Below are 17,381 nucleotides of genomic sequence, written 5' to 3'. Positions count from 1 at the left end.
CCGGGCTCAGAGGGGGGCGCCCCTGGAGACCAGGATGGAGGTAGGAGCGGCCAGGGCCCCAGAAGAGCCAAAGATCTCAAAGGAGCCCCACGAGGGTGGGGATAGGGTGCAGCCTGGAGTCCCATACTAGGGGTCTGGAGGTGGGACCGCAGTTCCTGGAAAGAAGAACGGGTGAGGGGATCGTCCTAGGCTTCGGAGGGGGTCTGGCTCCGAGTTGCGCCGCCTCTGCTCTAGCCAGGGCAGCGCCTCCTGCTGGCAGGGCCGGACCCCTGCCGGCCGACAGACGGGACCCCGTACGGGTGCCACCACCTGGAGGGCGTGTGCGACCTCCGGGCGAATGAGCCCAGGGGGCGCTGCAACCGGTCGGAGAGGAGCCGCTTCGCCTCGCTCTACGCCTTTGCGGGCTGAGTCCCGCGGCCCCGGAACCCACGAGAGAGCAGTGACAGTACAGCTTCCCCGGAACCCAGAGGGGGCGCTTGACGCTGGAGCTAGCGAGCCGTACACAAGCATTCTTCCTTTTCGATCCTTTCCTCTCCTGAGGACAGGTCGAAGCCGTCGCTGGGACCGCGGCGCCTTCCTTCCTCGGGCGCTGGAGGATGGGCGCCGGGCGCACAGAGCAGGGGCCTAAAGCTCCGGAGTGCAGGCAGCCCTCCAGCTACTGCCGCCCTTCTGCCTGTGGCGGTGGGAGCTCCGGAGTCCCTATCTTTTCTGGGGAGGGGTTTGGGGAAGAAGATGGGGGAGGGGGGTCGGAGAAGGGAGGCGAGATATAGGGATGGAAGGACAGTGGCAGGCACCCAGATGAAGAGAACATGGACCGTAGAGAGGAGGAAGAGACGGAAATGGAGAGAGCAGGACTGAAAGGCGACAGGGGAGGGAGAGGGTGACAGAGGCGGAGAGAAAGGAAGAGAAAAGGGAGGGAGGGGAGGAGGGAGGAGGAAAGGGGGAGGGAACCTGGAGAGAGGGAAGGGAGCAGCCGTCGGAGCCTGGCGGTCGTGGGGCGAGGCCAGGCGTGCAGGCGGGAGCCAGTGTGCAGAGCAGTGGCCCGGTCCTGCTCCTGCCTCGGAGCCCCTGGCCCGGGGGACGGGGAGAGGCCGCCAGCCCGGTCTATGTCTTTTTCTGACTCCAGTGCAACCTTCCTGCTGAATGAGGTAAACGCGAGGGTCCCCTCCCCAGTGGGTGGGAGGAGAGCCCCACTCCGAGCTAGGAAGAGAGCCCGCATTTGGGGGACACTGCAGCGATGGGGAGGGAGGGAGGCCGAGCAGGTGAGGCTAAGGGTAGAGGTGGCAGGTAGGAAAGGAGGGAGCGGCCAGTGCTGGCAGCTTGTAAGCACTGGGACTGGGATGGGGTGGGGGCGGGGGGAGGGAGGACTGTCTGGGGAGCCAGGAAAGGGGCTAGATGCGAGGACTGAGAGAGGAGGACTCTGCCACCCCACCCCACCCCCCGCGCCCTCCCTGGGTTCCCTGGGGGCAGCCCAGCAGCTAAATGCTAGGGGCTTTGGCTTTGTCCAGATCTTAAATACTGCTGGGGAGAAGGACTTCCTAGAGGTCCTAGCTCCGGCCTCAGCTTCCCCATTCAACACTCAGGGATTGGGATCTGTCCCGCTTCCTGGTGCACTTATAGGAGAAGCCAGAATGCATTCTGGAGGCTCCCAAGAATTCCAACTCCCAAACCTGGTTATTCAGGCTCCCCACCACCACCAAGACCCCCATGTCCTGCTTCCATGCCTTGAGTACCTGCCAGCTACCACTCTAACGACTCTCTCCTAGAAAGAGGAAGGCAGGGGGAATCCTCTCCTTGAATCCTTTCTCCCCTCCCCCCCTTCAGCTTTCTCTTCTTATGCTCAGCCAGGGAAAAGAAAAGGGGTTAGGGACCACATGGATACTGACAGGCACATGTCTTGTTACAGGACAGGCATGAGAACTAGAGCAGGCAGGTGTGGGTAAGGTGAGAAATGGAAGGCAGCAGTGAGTAGCAACTCAGAGAGAAGGGAACCAGGGAGAGGCTCCGAAGCTCCTGCAGGACCCAGGGGATGGGCCAGGTATGAGGAACCTGAACACATCTCCCGGGGGGGGTTAGCATGGCAATTCATGCTTTGTGAGCAGACTGAGACACCACTGTCCCAGATGGGGATGAAGACAACAAGGTGTGTAAGGCAGGAGTGAGGTTGATGGCAGATCCACTGTTACCTACGATCCCATGGACACCCTGGTGGTGGGGAGAGTCCCTAAGGAGAGGCCAGGAGAGTAAATTCAGGGATGGGGAGAGAATCAGAAGCCCCAGTAGCTGTCTTCTTCATTAGAATCATCTCCCAGGAGAGAGCACCTTGAGGGTCTTATTGTTTCACATTTCATGCCTCCTTTCTGCCCCTCTGGAAGGGCAGAAGGAATTGAAGAGACAGAGAATAAAAGAGGATATAAGGAATACTGAGGAACTGGGAGAGGGCACAAAGTAAGAAGACAGTGTCTGGGAACTTCCAATACAGAAGAATCCAACATATGAACCAAACCCCAAATGGTGCTGGCCTCAGGAGAGGGAACCATGAAAGCAGACTGCTTCCCCCAATAGTGAGCCATAGGGGCTCCAACAAAGTTGTTCACCAAATCCAGCAGGAGGAAGATGCTGGGCAGGGCTGGAATGCACCACTCACAGGAGGGTGACAGACTAAAGGCAGACTAAAGATGGTCTTAAGATGAGGCCCCTTCTCTTTTTCTTGCTAAGGGAACATGAACCTGTGTCATAAGTGGGAAGCCAGTTGGTTTGGGTGGTCTTCCTCTCTCTCCCACGTACAGTGCTTCCTACTGTAGATCTCACCCAACCCTGTCAGAGTTTTGGTTTACTAATTCCCCTGTAGCCCAGGAAGAAAAGGGATGAGCAAATTGCGGATTCATCCTCGTGGGTGTGAGACACTGGGAGTGGAGAAGGACTGAGCTCTGAAGCTCTCCAAGTGTAACCCTCTGTCTACCTCACATCCACCCCCACCCCCAGGGGACGGGGAGGGGATGAAGGGGTAGGTAGGCCATCAAAATTCAAAGGAAAAATTTTGCTCTGGGGCTCAAATGGGTGGATCTTTGAGGAAGTTTCCTCAAGATAAGGGCTGCTGTTCAGTCTCCAACGTCAAATCTGGGTGCCCCTTTTGAAGGAGACTGACCGGTAGAGCGGTACATGTGGCTCCAACCCAGACACTGGCCACCCCAGCCCAACCCCATCCTTTGGCTAAGGAGGGGATCGGGCCTTACACTAGTGACTCTGGGGACACTTGCCCTTCCCCCTCCCAACCCCCGCGTGGCCAGGCTCTCACCTTCTGTCCCAGCCACGACGATCCCCCGACCTCGGCTCTCTGGTTTCTTTCCTCTTCCCTTTAGGCTCGCCTAAAACAGCCCCTCCCTACGCCAGTTCCCACGATGCCTTGGCAATGCCTTGCACAGTCCTTGGCAAGGAAGTGAGGAAGGGAACCCCCATCCTGGCCAGACCAGGATGAAATCTGCCCGCGCAACAGGTGTAGGGTAGCCGGGCCCCAATCCTCCCCCTTCGCACGGGTTGCGCAACAAGGTCCTTTGCTGCAAGAGTCCCAGCACTGAGGGGACCAAGCGCCTGGGGGCGTGGGACGGAGGGAGGGCAGGGGCTACTTTCTCGGCATTGGCCTGGGGTCGCTAAATCCATTCCTCCCCAAGTACCATTGCGGGGTTTGCGTTTGGAGTCTCGCGTGCCGCCAGGGCCCAGACACGGCGCCCTCTCACCTGCCGCCCCTCCCCCGTCTGCCGCCCGCCCCCGCCCCGCCTCTTCTGTCTCCCCCAATCTCCCACTTTCCTGCCTCCCCTCTTCCTCCCTCTGCCTCTGTACCTCCTTTCTCTCTCTCTCTCTCTCCTGTCTCTCCTTAACCTGCGCCCTCTCCTTTCTCGGTGGGGTCTCGTCTCTCAAGCAGTCTCCGCGTCCCCTCCCCCGCTCCAGCCCTTTGTTTCCCGGCGGAGTATTTCCTGGGTTGCCGTATGTCTCTGTCTCCGCATCTTTCCTCGCCCCGCCTCCTCCGTGCCAGGATCCGCCCCGCCCGCAGTCTCTCCTCCCCTTCCTCCCCGCCGCCCCTCTGCCCCATAGGTGCTTGGGGACCCACCTTCTACCCGGCTCCCGTCGGCCACCTCTCCCGGCCGGGTCTCGGGCTCCGCGGGTGGCTGGTGCCCCCCGCCGCCCCCCGCGCCCGCTCCCGGGGAGGGGGGGGGCAGGTGGGCGGGCACTATTGTTGTCGGAGCCGGCGCCAGATTCCTCAGCCGCGCTCGGGGTGGGACCGGCAGGGTTTGGGGGGGGAAAGGTGGGGGGAGCGGTGATTTGAGCTCGGAGCAGCTGGTCTTCGCGGCTCGCTCCCTCCTTCGCGCTCTCGCTCTCCGCCGCCGCCCGCAGGGCTGCGGGGCTCGGTGGCATCTCCCGGGCGCGGCCCGCTGTCCTCGCCCCTGCCTCCGGGCCGCCCCCGCCCCTGGCGCCGCTCGCTTCCCCCCACCCGGACTCCCCCATGTATGACGACTCCTACGTGCCCGGGTTTGAGGACTCGGAGGCGGTGAGTGCCCACGGGGAGGGTGGGGGTGGGGAAGTTGGGGTGACACCTCATCTCCCTTGGACCCTTACCCCAGTTCGGGACTTTGAAAAACGCCTCTGCGGCGGGGCAGGGCGTGTAGGAGGGCGCTCCAGGCAAGTGGGGAGATGGGTTTTCATGCCAGAGGCTCCCCAGTGCCCCCGTCCTAGAGCAAGGGGCACCGGCTGTGTGCCAAGAGGGGCCAGCGTGGGGGAAAGGCTCAGAGCAGGTGGCTCCACAGTCCAGGACAGAAGGGTGGAGGGAGGAGGGGCTGGAGGCTGAGGGCACAGAGGCTTTAGAGAGGCCTCACGCAACGTCTGGAGTTCCCAAGGGAGGATTTATGGGGTCTGAACACAACAGCTACAGGAGAAGCCGGGGCCCTTGCAGAGGGGGACAATCCAGACCTCCTGTGCCTCAAGTAAAGGACAAATTAGGGAGCCTGGAGAACAGCAGAGAATCCGATACCAGCCTCTTCAGACAGACGGATCATAAAACTTGAGGACCTCCATTATCCCCTTCTGCTGTCCATCCCTGAGCATTGCCTTATCTCCTCACCCTGCCTCCAGCCCAGCTTCTCTCCCAGGCTGAAAACTGGGAGACCCAGCACATGGATGAGCCAGCTGACTGAGCCCCATCCATTCCACTCCTCCTGCTGAGGCATCCTCAGAGCAGTGGGCATCCTGAGCTCCTGCTCAGCATGGAGGGCCTGGGGATGGAGAGGAAGCTCTTCGCTCAGAGAACCAGGCAGCTGATAAATATTTAATTCTCCTCTTTGCTTTTATCTCCTGACCCACTGAGACAAATCAGCTCATTAGGCAGTGATTCCCGGAGCTCAGAGCACAGGGAGAGTGCCTGGAAAGATGGGGCAAGGATGGGCAGCAAGCAGCTCAGTCCCTTCTCTCAAATATCCTACAAGAAGACCTCCTTATGAGAGCAACTAGACGGCTTAGAAGGAGTCCCTGATACTTATGGAGGGTAGAGCACTCCAGAGCCGAAAGGGGAGTGTTGGAGTCTTCGCCCATCTCTTGCTGCCAAGTCCAGGATAGATGAGTCCTAGGGCTCAGAATAGGCAGCTGTCAGTCCTTTCCTGGGACTGGGCTCCTGCTGGGGCCCAGTTCCCCACTGATTGGGCCTCTGGGGCTAATTACATTGCAGCTAGAGCAGATGATTTTCAAGGTTGTGGTGAACACCTCTTTCTGACAGTCGAAGGGACAGCTGGCACGGCCCAGGGTGCCAAGGTGAGCTTGAGAATGAACCTCTCTGTGGGGCTGGAGGGCCCTAGAAGGTTCTTCCTGTCCCTGGTTGAGAAGGCTAGGACTGTTGCAAGGTAAAGCCTGACGTGTGGATGGTGTTGGGGGCAGTTAGCGATGCTAACCCATCGCTCGCTCCCCACCCTTCTCTGGTTCCTGGATTACCCTCCCCCACTTCCTTTTCTCTTGCCTGGCTCCTTGCTCTCCCCAGGGCCCCCTCTGAAGCAGTAGGAGGGAAATCAGGCTCTAAATAAATCCAACGCTCATCTCCCTCCTCTCCTTCCCCCGTGCCAGGCAAGAGTGGAGCTGCAGCCTGCCCACACACTCACCAGGCAAGGGGGGCACCACCAGGGCACTGTGCCAACTCCTGGCAGCTCCCAAGTACTGAGGCTCTGGCTGTTTGGGCATAACAGGGCTGGGGGAGGCAAGGCCCCAGAGTATGCTTGGCAGGGCAGCCCTGTTTCCTGAGTGATGGGTGAGCTCTGAGGACTTGGGAATAATGGAGAGGGGATTTCAGTCTGAGCATGACTCACTAAACATTTAGGGAGAGATCCTGTCACTCCCGTCTTAGGGTGAGAGGCCAGGTAACCCAGGTGCCCCAGGCAGGGACACAAAGATGACTAAATTAGGCTGAGATCCTGGAGAAGAGAGGGCAAAGGTCAGACTCCTCTCCCAGCACAGGTCTGGGCAACTAGGAAGCATCTGATGTATACTTATCAAAGCGAGTGGTCATCCTGCCTTGCCTCCTGCCCCCTAGCCTCTTGGCCCCTATTTACTTCAGACAGCCATTTCCCACAGAGGTGTCTCCTGTGCCCCAGGCCCCTGGAAGGAGGTCCCCCACTCGACTGACAGTGCAAAGGTTCTTCCTGGGGCTCAGCTGCTCTTTATCCTGCTGCCAAGCCAGCCTTATTTGGTTCTCAAGAGAGATGGGGAACATTCTCTGTAATATGCAGGACTTTCCCTCCTTGTGCTGTCTTCGTGCCTTGGGTCTACCACAGACATTGTCGTTAGCTTACGCTCTAGGACCTGGGCTGACATCAGTCTGACCAGCCCTCTTGCCCATGGTGGGGCTGGGGCAGGTGTGTGAGTTTGTCTTCCCCACCAAGAATCTGGCTTCCACTGCCTTCATGCACAGTAGGCTTGAAGGAATGTTCCTCAGCCTGAGAACATTCTACTAAACACACACACACATACACATTCCCACAGAGACCCTTTAGGCTTCTGCCTTATCTCTGCCACCTGCCCCTCAGAATTGATGGAAGTATCACTTTCAGACTTCTGCGCATAAAGAGGGTAAACTGAAGCAGGAAACAAAAGACTCCCTTTTCCCTAGACTGAGGGGGAAACCCAGTCGTCCTGACTTCTGTCCTCCTGCCCCAAGGTCCAGCTTCCCTTGTTCAGTTATGCATCGCCCTCATGGCCTTGAAGGTGAGCTTGGCAACCCTCCAAATGCACCTTCATTGCCCAAAGGCCCTTCCAATGGGCAGGACGCTGACACTCTCCTGGCTCAGGTTACCAAAGACCCTCTCCCTGCATCCCCAGGGTTGCTCCTGGCTGGGTTGCCTGGCACCAACTCAGCCTTCCTCCAGGGCTGATATCCCCTTGGGCAAGGGGTGGGGAGATGTAGGCCAGGCGGTAGGTGTGGCCCCGCCTCACCTGGGCTCAGGGAGATAGCTTTGTGTCGCCTGCTCAGTCTGTCTTGTTTGCTGCCCACACCTGGCCAGGTGTCCCAGCAGGTGTGAGAGGAAAGAAAGTGGGTGTGGGGAGAGTAGAGAGGGAGTAACTTTCTGGAGCTGGGAGCCCTGTGGCCTCCTCTTCACCCTGGAAGAGTAGGGACTGGAGGAGATGGGATCTAAGGGGGTGGGCGGCTATATCCTGACACTCAGGACCAGTGCCTTGCCAACCAGTGTTTCCTGACTGTTCCTGGCTGCCTGTACTCCTCCCAGACATTTTAAGGAAATAATTTCCAAGCTGCTTTGCAGGCTGATGTGAACAAGAGGGCTGGGTCTTTGGATTCCGAAGATTCCAAATCATCTCCAATACATCATCTTCAGTACATCTCACTTCCCTCTGCCTCACAGGACATGGTCAAGGGGAGAAAAGGGAGGAAGGAGGGAAGGGAAAGCTCTATTCGAGGCTGCAGTATTAATAGGCTTGGGGGGAGGGGCCCAGATCATATCACATATGGGTTGGGCCGGCTTTTCTGCAGCCCCAGAGGCACTGGGCCCCTTCCTGGGGAGACAGGAGGGACTGGCGGGCCCAGCCACCCCCGTGGAGCTGGAGAGGCTGAGGTTAGCGGAGGCACCACTGTAGGGTTCGGAGGTGCCTCTCTAGTGCCCTTCACACCTGAGCCCACGGGTCACAGCCTCTCCCCCATGCCAGGGTTCAGCTGGCTCCTATACCAGCCGCCCATCTCTGGACTCAGACGTATCCCTGGAGGAGGACCGGGAGAGTGCCCGGCGTGAAGTGGAGAGCCAGGCTCAGCAGCAGCTTGAAAGGGCCAAGGTATCATCTTGCCGGCTGAGGGCAGGACAGGCCAGACTGGGTGGAAACTTGTGCTAGGTCCTAAGTCTCGAGGGGTCAATGGGCAGGATGTGTGTGAGTGTGAAAGGGTGTGTGTGTGGATGGGCGGACTGATGGGGCCTCCGCCCCCTGCTGATGGGGCACTGAAACTGGAAGGGGTGCTCTGAGGCTCCCCTCATTTGCACCAATGGTCAAATTCTCCAGCACAAACCTGTGGCGTTTGCTGTGAGGACCAATGTCAGCTACTGTGGTGTGCTGGATGAGGAATGCCCAGTCCAGGGCTCTGGAGTCAACTTTGAGGCCAAAGATTTCCTGCACATTAAAGAGGTGACCACCCCCCTCCACATAGAAGCCACTTAATCTCTCTGCTTTTGCCCCAGTTCCCATTCCTCTTGCTTCAGTCCTCATTTTATAAACAAGTTCCCCAAGCTCCTCAACTCTTATGCTTAACACACCCCCGTAAAACCCTCATATCCAAGACCTAATCTTCAGGGTCTCCATCCTCCTAAGGCCTGGCTTGGGCCTCAGTCTCCATATCTGTAAAAGTAAGCCATTAGATTAGCTGCGTCTTAGGCTCCCTGTGACAGCTGTGATGCCTCATGCTGAAGTCTTGGGGGTCTCAAACCTGGCTGCCCTTCCCTCTGGCACCTTCTCCTGCCCCCCTCCCCTTGCGCTGCCTTCCTCAGACCCGCTCTCCCAATGCCTCCCTGGCTCCTTCACGTTGAAGAGCCAGGACTGAGGCCTGGGTCACCTCCTCTCACCGCCCCTTCCGCTCCACCCCACCCCCAGAAGTACAGCAATGACTGGTGGATCGGGCGGCTAGTGAAAGAGGGTGGGGACATCGCCTTCATCCCCAGCCCCCAGCGCCTCGAGAGCATCCGGCTCAAGCAGGAGCAGAAGGCCAGGTGAGAGCGGGGCTGTGACTCAATAAACATACACCCCAGATGTGTGCACTTTACCCACAGTCCACATCACCACACATGCACACATATCCCCCCCCCACAAATATGCACACTCACACCTAGCGTATGCATTCACAAATGCACACACATCAAAGCTCACACACACAAATGCTCCCGTCACATGCACTTCCCTCACTAACTAAAATGTAAGGAGACGTATACAACTATTGAATACTGTCTAGAACAGACACACAAAGATGCTTATTGACCTCCCTTTCTGCTCTTAGGAGATCTGGGAACCCATCCAGCCTGAGTGACATTGGCAACCGACGCTCCCCTCCTCCGTCTCTAGGTAGCCTCCCCTCAACCCACCTGTCTTGGGTAGGTGGGTAACTCAGACACAGGGGGAAGGGAGAGTCTCCCAGGTGAACAGTGTGGGAAGGGGCTGGAGCTGGGAGAAGCCCAGGGTCTCCCCTGGGGACGGGAATACCGTGCCCCCAGGGCCTTTCCCCGCTTCACCAACTTTAATCTTTTATTTCCTTTTCCAAAAAGCCAAGCAGAAGCAAAAGCAGGTGAGTCAAGGAAGGGACTGGGGCTTGGGGGGCTCATGGCTTCTGGCTGTGGGGACAGGTTTCTGGGCAGTCGTTGTTGGAGGGGCAAGAAAACACAGAGGGGAGGGGGCCCAGAACTTCTGAATCTGCCCCACCCCAGTCAGGTGAAGGGCAGGCCACACAGCCATGACTTTGCCTGAACTCAGGTCAATTCTGCAGGCGGAACATATTCCCCCCTATGATGTGGTGCCCTCCATGCGGCCTGTGGTGCTGGTGGGACCCTCTCTGAAAGGTTATGAGGTGAGAAGAGGTCCCTGACCCCGGAGTTGCCTCTACCAAACCTGCCACAGGAAGGGCCCAGGGACAGTGGGAGGGGATGTTTCCCCCCTCCCCATCCCCCAAGGTCTGGGTGTGGAGGGGCTGGGCTCCATGGCCACACCTGGGGATGCTGCCCCCCTCCAAGACGGCCCCCAGTCAGTTCCATGCCTTTCCCCTCACCCCTGCCACCCAGGTCACAGACATGATGCAGAAGGCTCTCTTCGACTTCCTCAAACATAGGTTTGATGGCAGGTAAGCTGCCCTGGCCTGCGGAGGCATGAGAACCAGGGAGAAATCATCGTCTCCTTCCAGATGCCTGTAGCAAGGGCTTCTCTAAAGTGAAAATTGGTAGGACCTGGGTAGGGAGGGGCCTAGGCCTGAAATTTGAAGGTGGGCTGTGCTTCTCCATGCCCACCCCAGGATCTCCATCACCCGAGTCACAGCGGACCTCTCACTGGCAAAGCGATCTGTGCTCAACAATCCTGGCAAAAGGACCATCATTGAGCGTTCCTCTGCCCGCTCCAGCATTGGTGAGAAGTCCCCATTCCTGCTTCTCTGCCCACTCAAGCGTTAGTGAGAACCTTCCTCCTACCTTTCTCTTCCCCGACAACTTGTATTCCTGCCCAACCTCTTCTCCACCTGCCCCAGGATTGGCAAGAACCGAACCCAGTCTCAGTTCTCTGTTCCTCTGCCTGCCCAGGCTTTGATGAACACGCTCTCCCTCCAGTTCCTTCCCATCCACCATTTGGGAGCCCCCAAAGCCCTGTTGGAGTCAGATGGGGTGGAGCCACTGGTGAGCATTGCGGCTCGCTCCCTCCCTCCCTCCCTCCATAGCTGAAGTGCAGAGTGAGATCGAGCGCATATTCGAGCTGGCCAAGTCCCTGCAGCTAGTAGTGTTGGATGCTGACACCATCAACCACCCAGCACAGCTGGCCAAGACCTCACTGGCCCCCATCATCGTCTTTGTCAAAGTATCCTCACCGAAGGTAAGTCAGCAGTGGTGATGGAGAAGGGCCACAGGGCTGCCCTCCTAGAATGTGGTACGACTCTGACTGGTCCCTGCCCAAGGGCTCCTGAATCCCCTTTTCCTGCTGCCCCTTAACACAATTCTAAGTCATCCTCGCCTGCTCCTCATGCAGTATCACAGGTCGGGGACATGCCCAGTTCTTTCTAGGCCCAGCTCTGCCCTTTTCCCTCAGGTACTCCAGCGTCTCATCCGCTCCCGGGGGAAGTCACAGATGAAGCACCTGACTGTACAGATGATGGCATATGATAAGCTGGTTCAGTGCCCACCAGTGAGTGCTACTCCTGTGCCCGCTCTTGCTTTTCCAGGGCTGGGGGAGTGATGGAGATGGGTGGAGGGCTCCTGCTGAGAAGCAGCCAATCTTCTCCCTTTTCCTTCCCTCCAGGAGTCGTTTGATGTGATTCTGGATGAGAACCAGCTGGAGGATGCCTGTGAGCACCTGGCTGAGTACCTGGAGGTTTACTGGAGGGCCACCCACCACCCAGCCCCCGGCCCTGGACTTCTGGGCCCCCCCAGTACCATACCTGGACTTCAGGTAACCATTTCCAAGGGCACAGATGCTCAGGCTAAGCCAGCCAAAACAATGCCCCCTCCCTGCCCAGAGGGTCATCCTTGGCCTCCAGTTTGAAGGCCAAAGGATCAGAGAGCAGAGCTAGGGCATATGGGCGAAGGCACTTCCTGATGAGAGGGAATAAAGCAAGGAGGTGCGTGATCAAAGCCTACTTGTTTAGGACTCCAAAGAAACACACTTTCCAAACCCTTCTCCTTAGTCTGTCTTGAAGGCAGAGCCTGAATTCTGTGGAAGTCGAAAGCTCCAGTTTTCCGTGTCTGAAGTGGAAGAATGCTCCAGTATGCTTCTCCTTCCTTGCACTATTTCCTGTACCCAGGGACTGAGAGTTGAGGGGGAAGAAATCCCCACCCTGCTAGAGCTGGGAGGGAGGCCAAGGCGAGGTCCGCATGGCCTCACTTAGAGCTTCTGTCTTGCCCCCAGAACCAGCAGCTGCTAGGGGAGCGTGGCGAGGAGCACTCACCCCTCGAGCGGGACAGCTTGATGCCCTCAGACGAGGCCAGCGAGAGCTCCCGCCAAGCCTGGACAGGATCTTCGCAGCGCAGCTCCCGCCACCTGGAGGAGGACTATGCAGATGCCTATCAGGACCTGTACCAGCCTCACCGCCAACACACCTCGGGGCTGCCTAGCGCTAACGGGCACGACCCCCAAGACCGGCTCCTGGCGCAGGACTCGGAGCACAACCACAATGACCGGAACTGGCAGCGCAACCGGCCCTGGCCCAAGGATAGCTACTGACAGCCTCCTGCTGCCCGACCCTGGCAGGCACAGGCGCAGCTAGCTGGGGCACCCGCTCCAGGCAGGTTGCAGTTAGACTGGCATTAGGCTGGCACTAGGCTCAGCCCCCAAAACCCCCTGCCCAGCCCCAGCTCCAGGGCTGCCTGCAGTCCCGAGGTTCTGGGAGAAGCACGGGGCCCCCTCACCTCCTGGGCACAGTGACCCCCCTAGGCTCCCATTCCAGGTACTAGCTGTGTGCTGCACCCCTGGCACCTTCCTCTCCTCCTGCACAAGAAGCTGCCCCACTGGGCAGTGCCCTCAGGCCAGGACCCCCTTAGCAGGGGCCTTCCCACCAGACTCAGGGAAGGGATGCCCCCTCAAAGTGACAAGAAGGTGGGGTGTGGGCAGCATGACATGAGGAAGAAACAAGGTCCCTGAGCAGCTACTATCCTAATCCAAGGGACTCAGGGGTTGTGCTTGGAGGTCTGAGCCTCCAGTCGCCTCACTGCCACACGTTAGAAATGAGACAATCAAAGCCCAATAGGGTGGCACTCCCATCCATCAGCTGGGGTGGGGCATCCACACGCGAGGCTGGAGCACAGGCAGGCTGGGCTAGGGCCAAAGGCCTCACAGCTGAAGCCCTTGAAGGGAAGGGCTCTCCTCACCTGCCAGGAAGCTTCCTAACATCTGAAGGACCAGGGACCCAGGAACATGGTCAGGCCAAATGGCAGACGGGAGCCAACCTGGATGGGGGCTTTGGGAAGGGAGGGCGTGTGTAGCAGAGAATGTATGGACAGCTTCAGGGGCCTCCTTGCCCCACTCATTGTTTTGCTCTTGCATCCTGTCATCTCTGTTCTTGGCCTTCATGCCTCCTGGGGGATATGGGCCTCAGACTTTGTTCCCTGATTCATAGCAGCTGCTTGTTAAGTTAGGGTTAGAGGGGGAGAGATAGGACCCAGTGGACAGCCCCCAGAGGCCCTATGTACCCACCTTACGGCTCTAGTGTGTGACCTACAGAGCATGCTCCACAGGACCCTGCCCCACCTCACCGTCATCACTAATAAACACCATGCACCATCCCTCGGGCTCCAGGTGTATGTCTGCTGGCTCAAGTAGCCAAGTTCCTCACTGCATGGCCCAAGTCTGGAGAAGGTGAAGAAGTATCCTGGCCTCCTCTCTCTCACAAAGAACCCATTAAGTGGGAAGGGAAAAGGACAGAGCTGGGGGAGGCACTATACTCCCAGGCACCCCTTCATGCCCAGGGCCTGGAGGGAAACTTTCAGCAGCACAGAAGGGACTTGTTTGGGGAGGTGGAGAAGAGGCTTAGTCACCTTACACGGTCCCTACCTCAGGCCAAAAAGGTCCTGAAGTAATTGCAACTTGAACTCCAGGTACCTGCCCAGCTCTTTGATGGGTAAGGAAGAGCATGTGAATAAGGGTATTGGCGGGGGAGGACCCAGGCCTTGCAGCCCTCTAGCCCTCTCCCCACAACCTAAACTCAGCTGGGCCCAGCTCACCTCTCCGTGGTGCCTCTGGTGCCTGTCTCCACAACCTCCCATGAGCAGCGGGCTCGGCAGTTAGGGAGCCACAAGCAAAGGTCCTGAAGACTTGGTGTCAAGCACACTGCACCAGGGTGGGAGAGTGGCTCTGACTGTGCTTCACCTGCCAAAGTTTCACAACTGCTTTCCTTTCTCACCCTTGTGCAAAGCTCCCTGGAGGGTGTCCAGGCCAGAGCTACAAGTTCTGTGAGGCCAGAGCTACAAGTTCTGTGTAGCCAGAGCCGGGGAGGGAAGATGCATCACGGTCCTGCTGTCAGTGCCTTTTCCATCTCCCCTCAGGCACCTCCTATAGACTTAAACTATCAGCTCAGACCCTAGGCTCTTCTTTGGATGTTGATTTTCTTTCATCTCCCAAGTGAATCCACTGTGCGCAATGCTGTCCTCCTGGTCTTCTGTGGTACCAGGGAGGACCAGGGAGATGAGTTTAGCTAGAACTAAGACACAGCCTTAATATTCGTGTATTTATTCTCAGAACATACAAACTCATCTTCTCAGAGAATAGAAAACAGAAAGTTCACTCTGACTTCAAGGACTCAGCCAGCTCCCCGTCCCCACACCTGCTAAAAAATCCCCCGGGTGAGGGATGCTTAGAGTGCACACTACCCCTTGGCACAGGGGCCGTGCACAACTCTAAACAAGGCTCTCCACTTGTTTTATAATCCAAAAGGGCAAACAGCTGTCAAAATGACAATAAGAGTCCAAGATCCATACTCCTCAGTGCCAGATCCCCTGGGTCATCTAGGGCAACGATGGTGCTGCAGCTTACGCAGTCACGTCTGTGCCGAAGAAGTCCCAGCCCGGCAGCCAGGTTTTGTTCAGTCTAGGAGGCAGTGCCAATCGGCTGCCCCCATACCTGGCAAGAGCTGATGGCCCAATGCAATCCCAAAGCCCGCCGGAGGGGCAGGGCTGGGCCAAAACCTAGGGCAATTTGTTCTCCTTGCCTCCTAGCTTCCTCTCCTCTTACAGCCCCACACTCAGGCCTTCAGACCTGAGGGTCTGGGCCAGGGAGTCTGATTGTTTCCTAAGCCCCCATAAGAGTGCGGACCTGGGAAGAGATGTGAGCATCCTGAAGAACAGGCTCCAGGGCACGGCCTTGAACCACGGGGAGAGCACTGTGTCAGGCAAAGATGGTCTCTTCCCGGCGCTTCTTGGTGAGGATGGTGCCTGGCTTGTGCTGGGCATCGGGGTGGTTGGCTAGCTCTGGGGGGCAGGAGGACACCGGGCTCTCCAGGATGGCTTGCTTCAGCTCATAGAACACAGCAGAGTCCTCTTTGGTGAGGAAGGTGATGGCCACACCACTCTTGCCTGCTCGTCCCGTGCGGCCAATGCGGTGGATATAATCTGGGGAGGGGGAGGAATGTCACTCAGGGTGCCAGACCAGATGCCCTGGTGAGCAATGTCTGAAGCCTCCACTTCTAAAGGCTTCATCCTCCCCACCACGCTTCTGAGGGCAGTAAACACAGCTCGTGCTGCCTGCATCTGCAGTGCCCACGCTGCTCTCCCCACTAGCACTGCTGACGGTGGTCATCCTACCACATTAAGACTGAGTGGGGCTTCCCTGGTGGCGCAGTGGTTGGGAATCCGCCTGCCGATGCAGGGGACACGGGTTCGTGCCCCGGTCCGGGAGGATCCCACATGCCGCGGAGCGGCTGGGCCCGTGAGCCATGGCCGCTGAGCCTGCGCGTCCGGAGCCTGTGCTCCGCCATGGGAGAGGCCACAGCAGTGAGAGGCCCACGTACCACAAAAAAAAAAAAAAAAAAAAAGAAAGACCGAGTGGCCCAGCTCCATTCTTCTCCATACCCAGAAGACAGAGTGCAATCCCAGGAGCTGGGACAACACACCCAAGAGAGATACAGGGCAGGAGCTCTTCTCACTGGGACAAGCAACCCTAGGCTCAGAGCTGTGAGAGTTGGCAGCAATAGCCTCCTCAGTGGAGCTATTCGAGGAGAAACGGGCAAGGAATCTCCCTTTACCTGGACTGAAGCTGCTTTCCCCTGCACTTACCTTCAATGTTTTTGGCCATATCATAGTTGACAACCATAGACACATCTTGGATGTCGATACCACGACCCGCCACATCTGTAGCCACCAAAATATCCTTGGCCCCAGCCTTGAGGTTGGATAGTGCAAACTCTCGCTGCTCCTGGCCTTTTCCACCATGCAGCGTACAAGCATTGTACTGTTGGAAAAATGGTGAGGTGAAGAAAGAGCAATGGGATCGTGGAAAGACAGAAGTTAGGAGGGAGTGCACCAGGAGGAGGGAGGGTTGCAGAGAGCAGCAGGGGAGATGCAAAGGGGAAGGAGGCAGAAGAGAACAAGGGCAACTGAAGTAAGGAGAGAACAGATGAGCTGAAGAAAGGGATAGGACAGATGGGGGGTGGGCGGGGGGAGACACACAGACAGGGCAAGGTCAAAGGTAAAGCAATCAGGGGTGAGATATGGAGCCAGACAGATGAGAAATAGTGAAAGAGAGAATGAGGGTAAGAGATGAGGGTGGAAAGCAGGGACCAAGAAATTTAAGGAAGTTTAAGCCTGAGTGGAGAGGACACACCCTTCCCCTCCAACACCAGTATCAGGAGTAAAGGACACTGATCACTAACATCTCCCTCCTGACTACACCATCCTCTCTCCCAAACATAAATAAACAGGAAACACTTCGACCCACTCTACTCCATATCCTCAGATCCTGCCAGGATGCGTCTCATAACCTCTCCCTGGCCCCAGCACACTTGGAGGAAGACCCAAGGCAGCTGTGGGTGGCACTGCTGGAATGGACAGGGAGTCATAGCCATTGACCAAGTCCTCTTTATCCCCATCAACCACCCTTTTCCCTCTGACCCTGGCTTGTTAAATACTGGAGAGGTTCAAGAATAGGTAAGCACTGAAAGCAGAAGCCTAGGGGGCCCATCTAGTTTCAGAAAGCAGCACCCAAGAAACCAGGCATTGCTCTCCCCTCCCAGACACACCCCCATCTTCTCCAGGGATTTGGCCAAAACATCACAGCCCTTCTTCTGGTTGACAAAAATGATGATGGGGGGATCAAAGCCTTGCTCCAAGATTGCCAGCAGCTTTTTCCTGGAGAGAAGAGGAAGAGAAAAATGAGATGCATACTACCCTCCACTCCAAGTGAAATGCCCAACGCTGATCTACAAACACCAATTCCAGGATCTCCAATGCCCAGCTCTTCAACATGGCAGAACAGTCGCCTTCCAGCCACCACTCGCACTAAAAAAAGCCTCTTCTCGGGCTTCCCTGGTGGCACAGTGGTTGAGAGTCCGCCTGCCGATGCAGGGGACACGGGTTCGTGCCCCAGTCCGGGAGGATCCCACATGCCGCGGAGCGGCTGGGCCCGTGAGCCATGGCCGCTGAGCCTGCTCGTCCGGAGCCTGTGCTCCGCAACGGGAGAGG

General features: G+C 57.7%; 2 protein-coding genes across 4 annotated transcripts in view; one reads left to right on the top strand and one right to left on the bottom strand.

Moving 5' to 3' along the window:
* Window positions 1-984: 984 nt before the first annotated feature.
* On the top strand, window positions 985-13,489 carry CACNB3 (calcium voltage-gated channel auxiliary subunit beta 3). 3 transcript variants are annotated; one of them, XM_007107519.4, is made up of 13 exons: window positions 985-1,148; window positions 8,194-8,316; window positions 8,539-8,661; window positions 9,124-9,239; window positions 9,524-9,588; window positions 9,789-9,808; window positions 10,007-10,087; window positions 10,299-10,357; window positions 10,526-10,635; window positions 10,940-11,091; window positions 11,305-11,400; window positions 11,515-11,664; window positions 12,121-13,489. In XM_007107519.4, the coding sequence occupies exons 1-13, from the start codon at window positions 1,107-1,109 to the stop codon at window positions 12,433-12,435; spliced, it is 1,452 nt and encodes a 483-aa protein (XP_007107581.1). In that variant the 5' UTR covers window positions 985-1,106; the 3' UTR covers window positions 12,436-13,489. The 3 variants fall into 3 exon arrangements, with proteins under 3 accessions (XP_007107581.1, XP_007107580.1, XP_028347178.1); XM_007107518.4 differs by lacking the exon at window positions 985-1,148 and adding an exon at window positions 4,318-4,546; XM_028491377.2 differs by lacking the exons at window positions 985-1,148; window positions 8,194-8,316 and adding an exon at window positions 4,319-4,546.
* A 931-nt stretch (window positions 13,490-14,420) lies between these two features.
* The window catches only part of DDX23 (DEAD-box helicase 23), a 21,318-nt gene continuing 18,357 nt past the window's right edge, over window positions 14,421-17,381 (bottom strand). The window contains exon 17 of the mRNA XM_007107516.3: window positions 14,421-15,314. Coding sequence (XP_007107578.1) covers window positions 15,091-15,314 — 224 coding nt within the window. The 3' untranslated portion in view covers window positions 14,421-15,090. The remainder of the gene's footprint in view (window positions 15,315-17,381) is intronic.

Source organism: Physeter macrocephalus, chromosome 6, assembly GCF_002837175.3.
Source record: "Physeter macrocephalus isolate SW-GA chromosome 6, ASM283717v5, whole genome shotgun sequence".
NCBI classification, from domain to species: Eukaryota; Metazoa; Chordata; class Mammalia; order Artiodactyla; family Physeteridae; genus Physeter; species Physeter macrocephalus.
The sequence above is the reverse complement of the archived record's forward strand: the minus strand, read 5'-3'. Positions and strand labels throughout refer to the sequence as shown.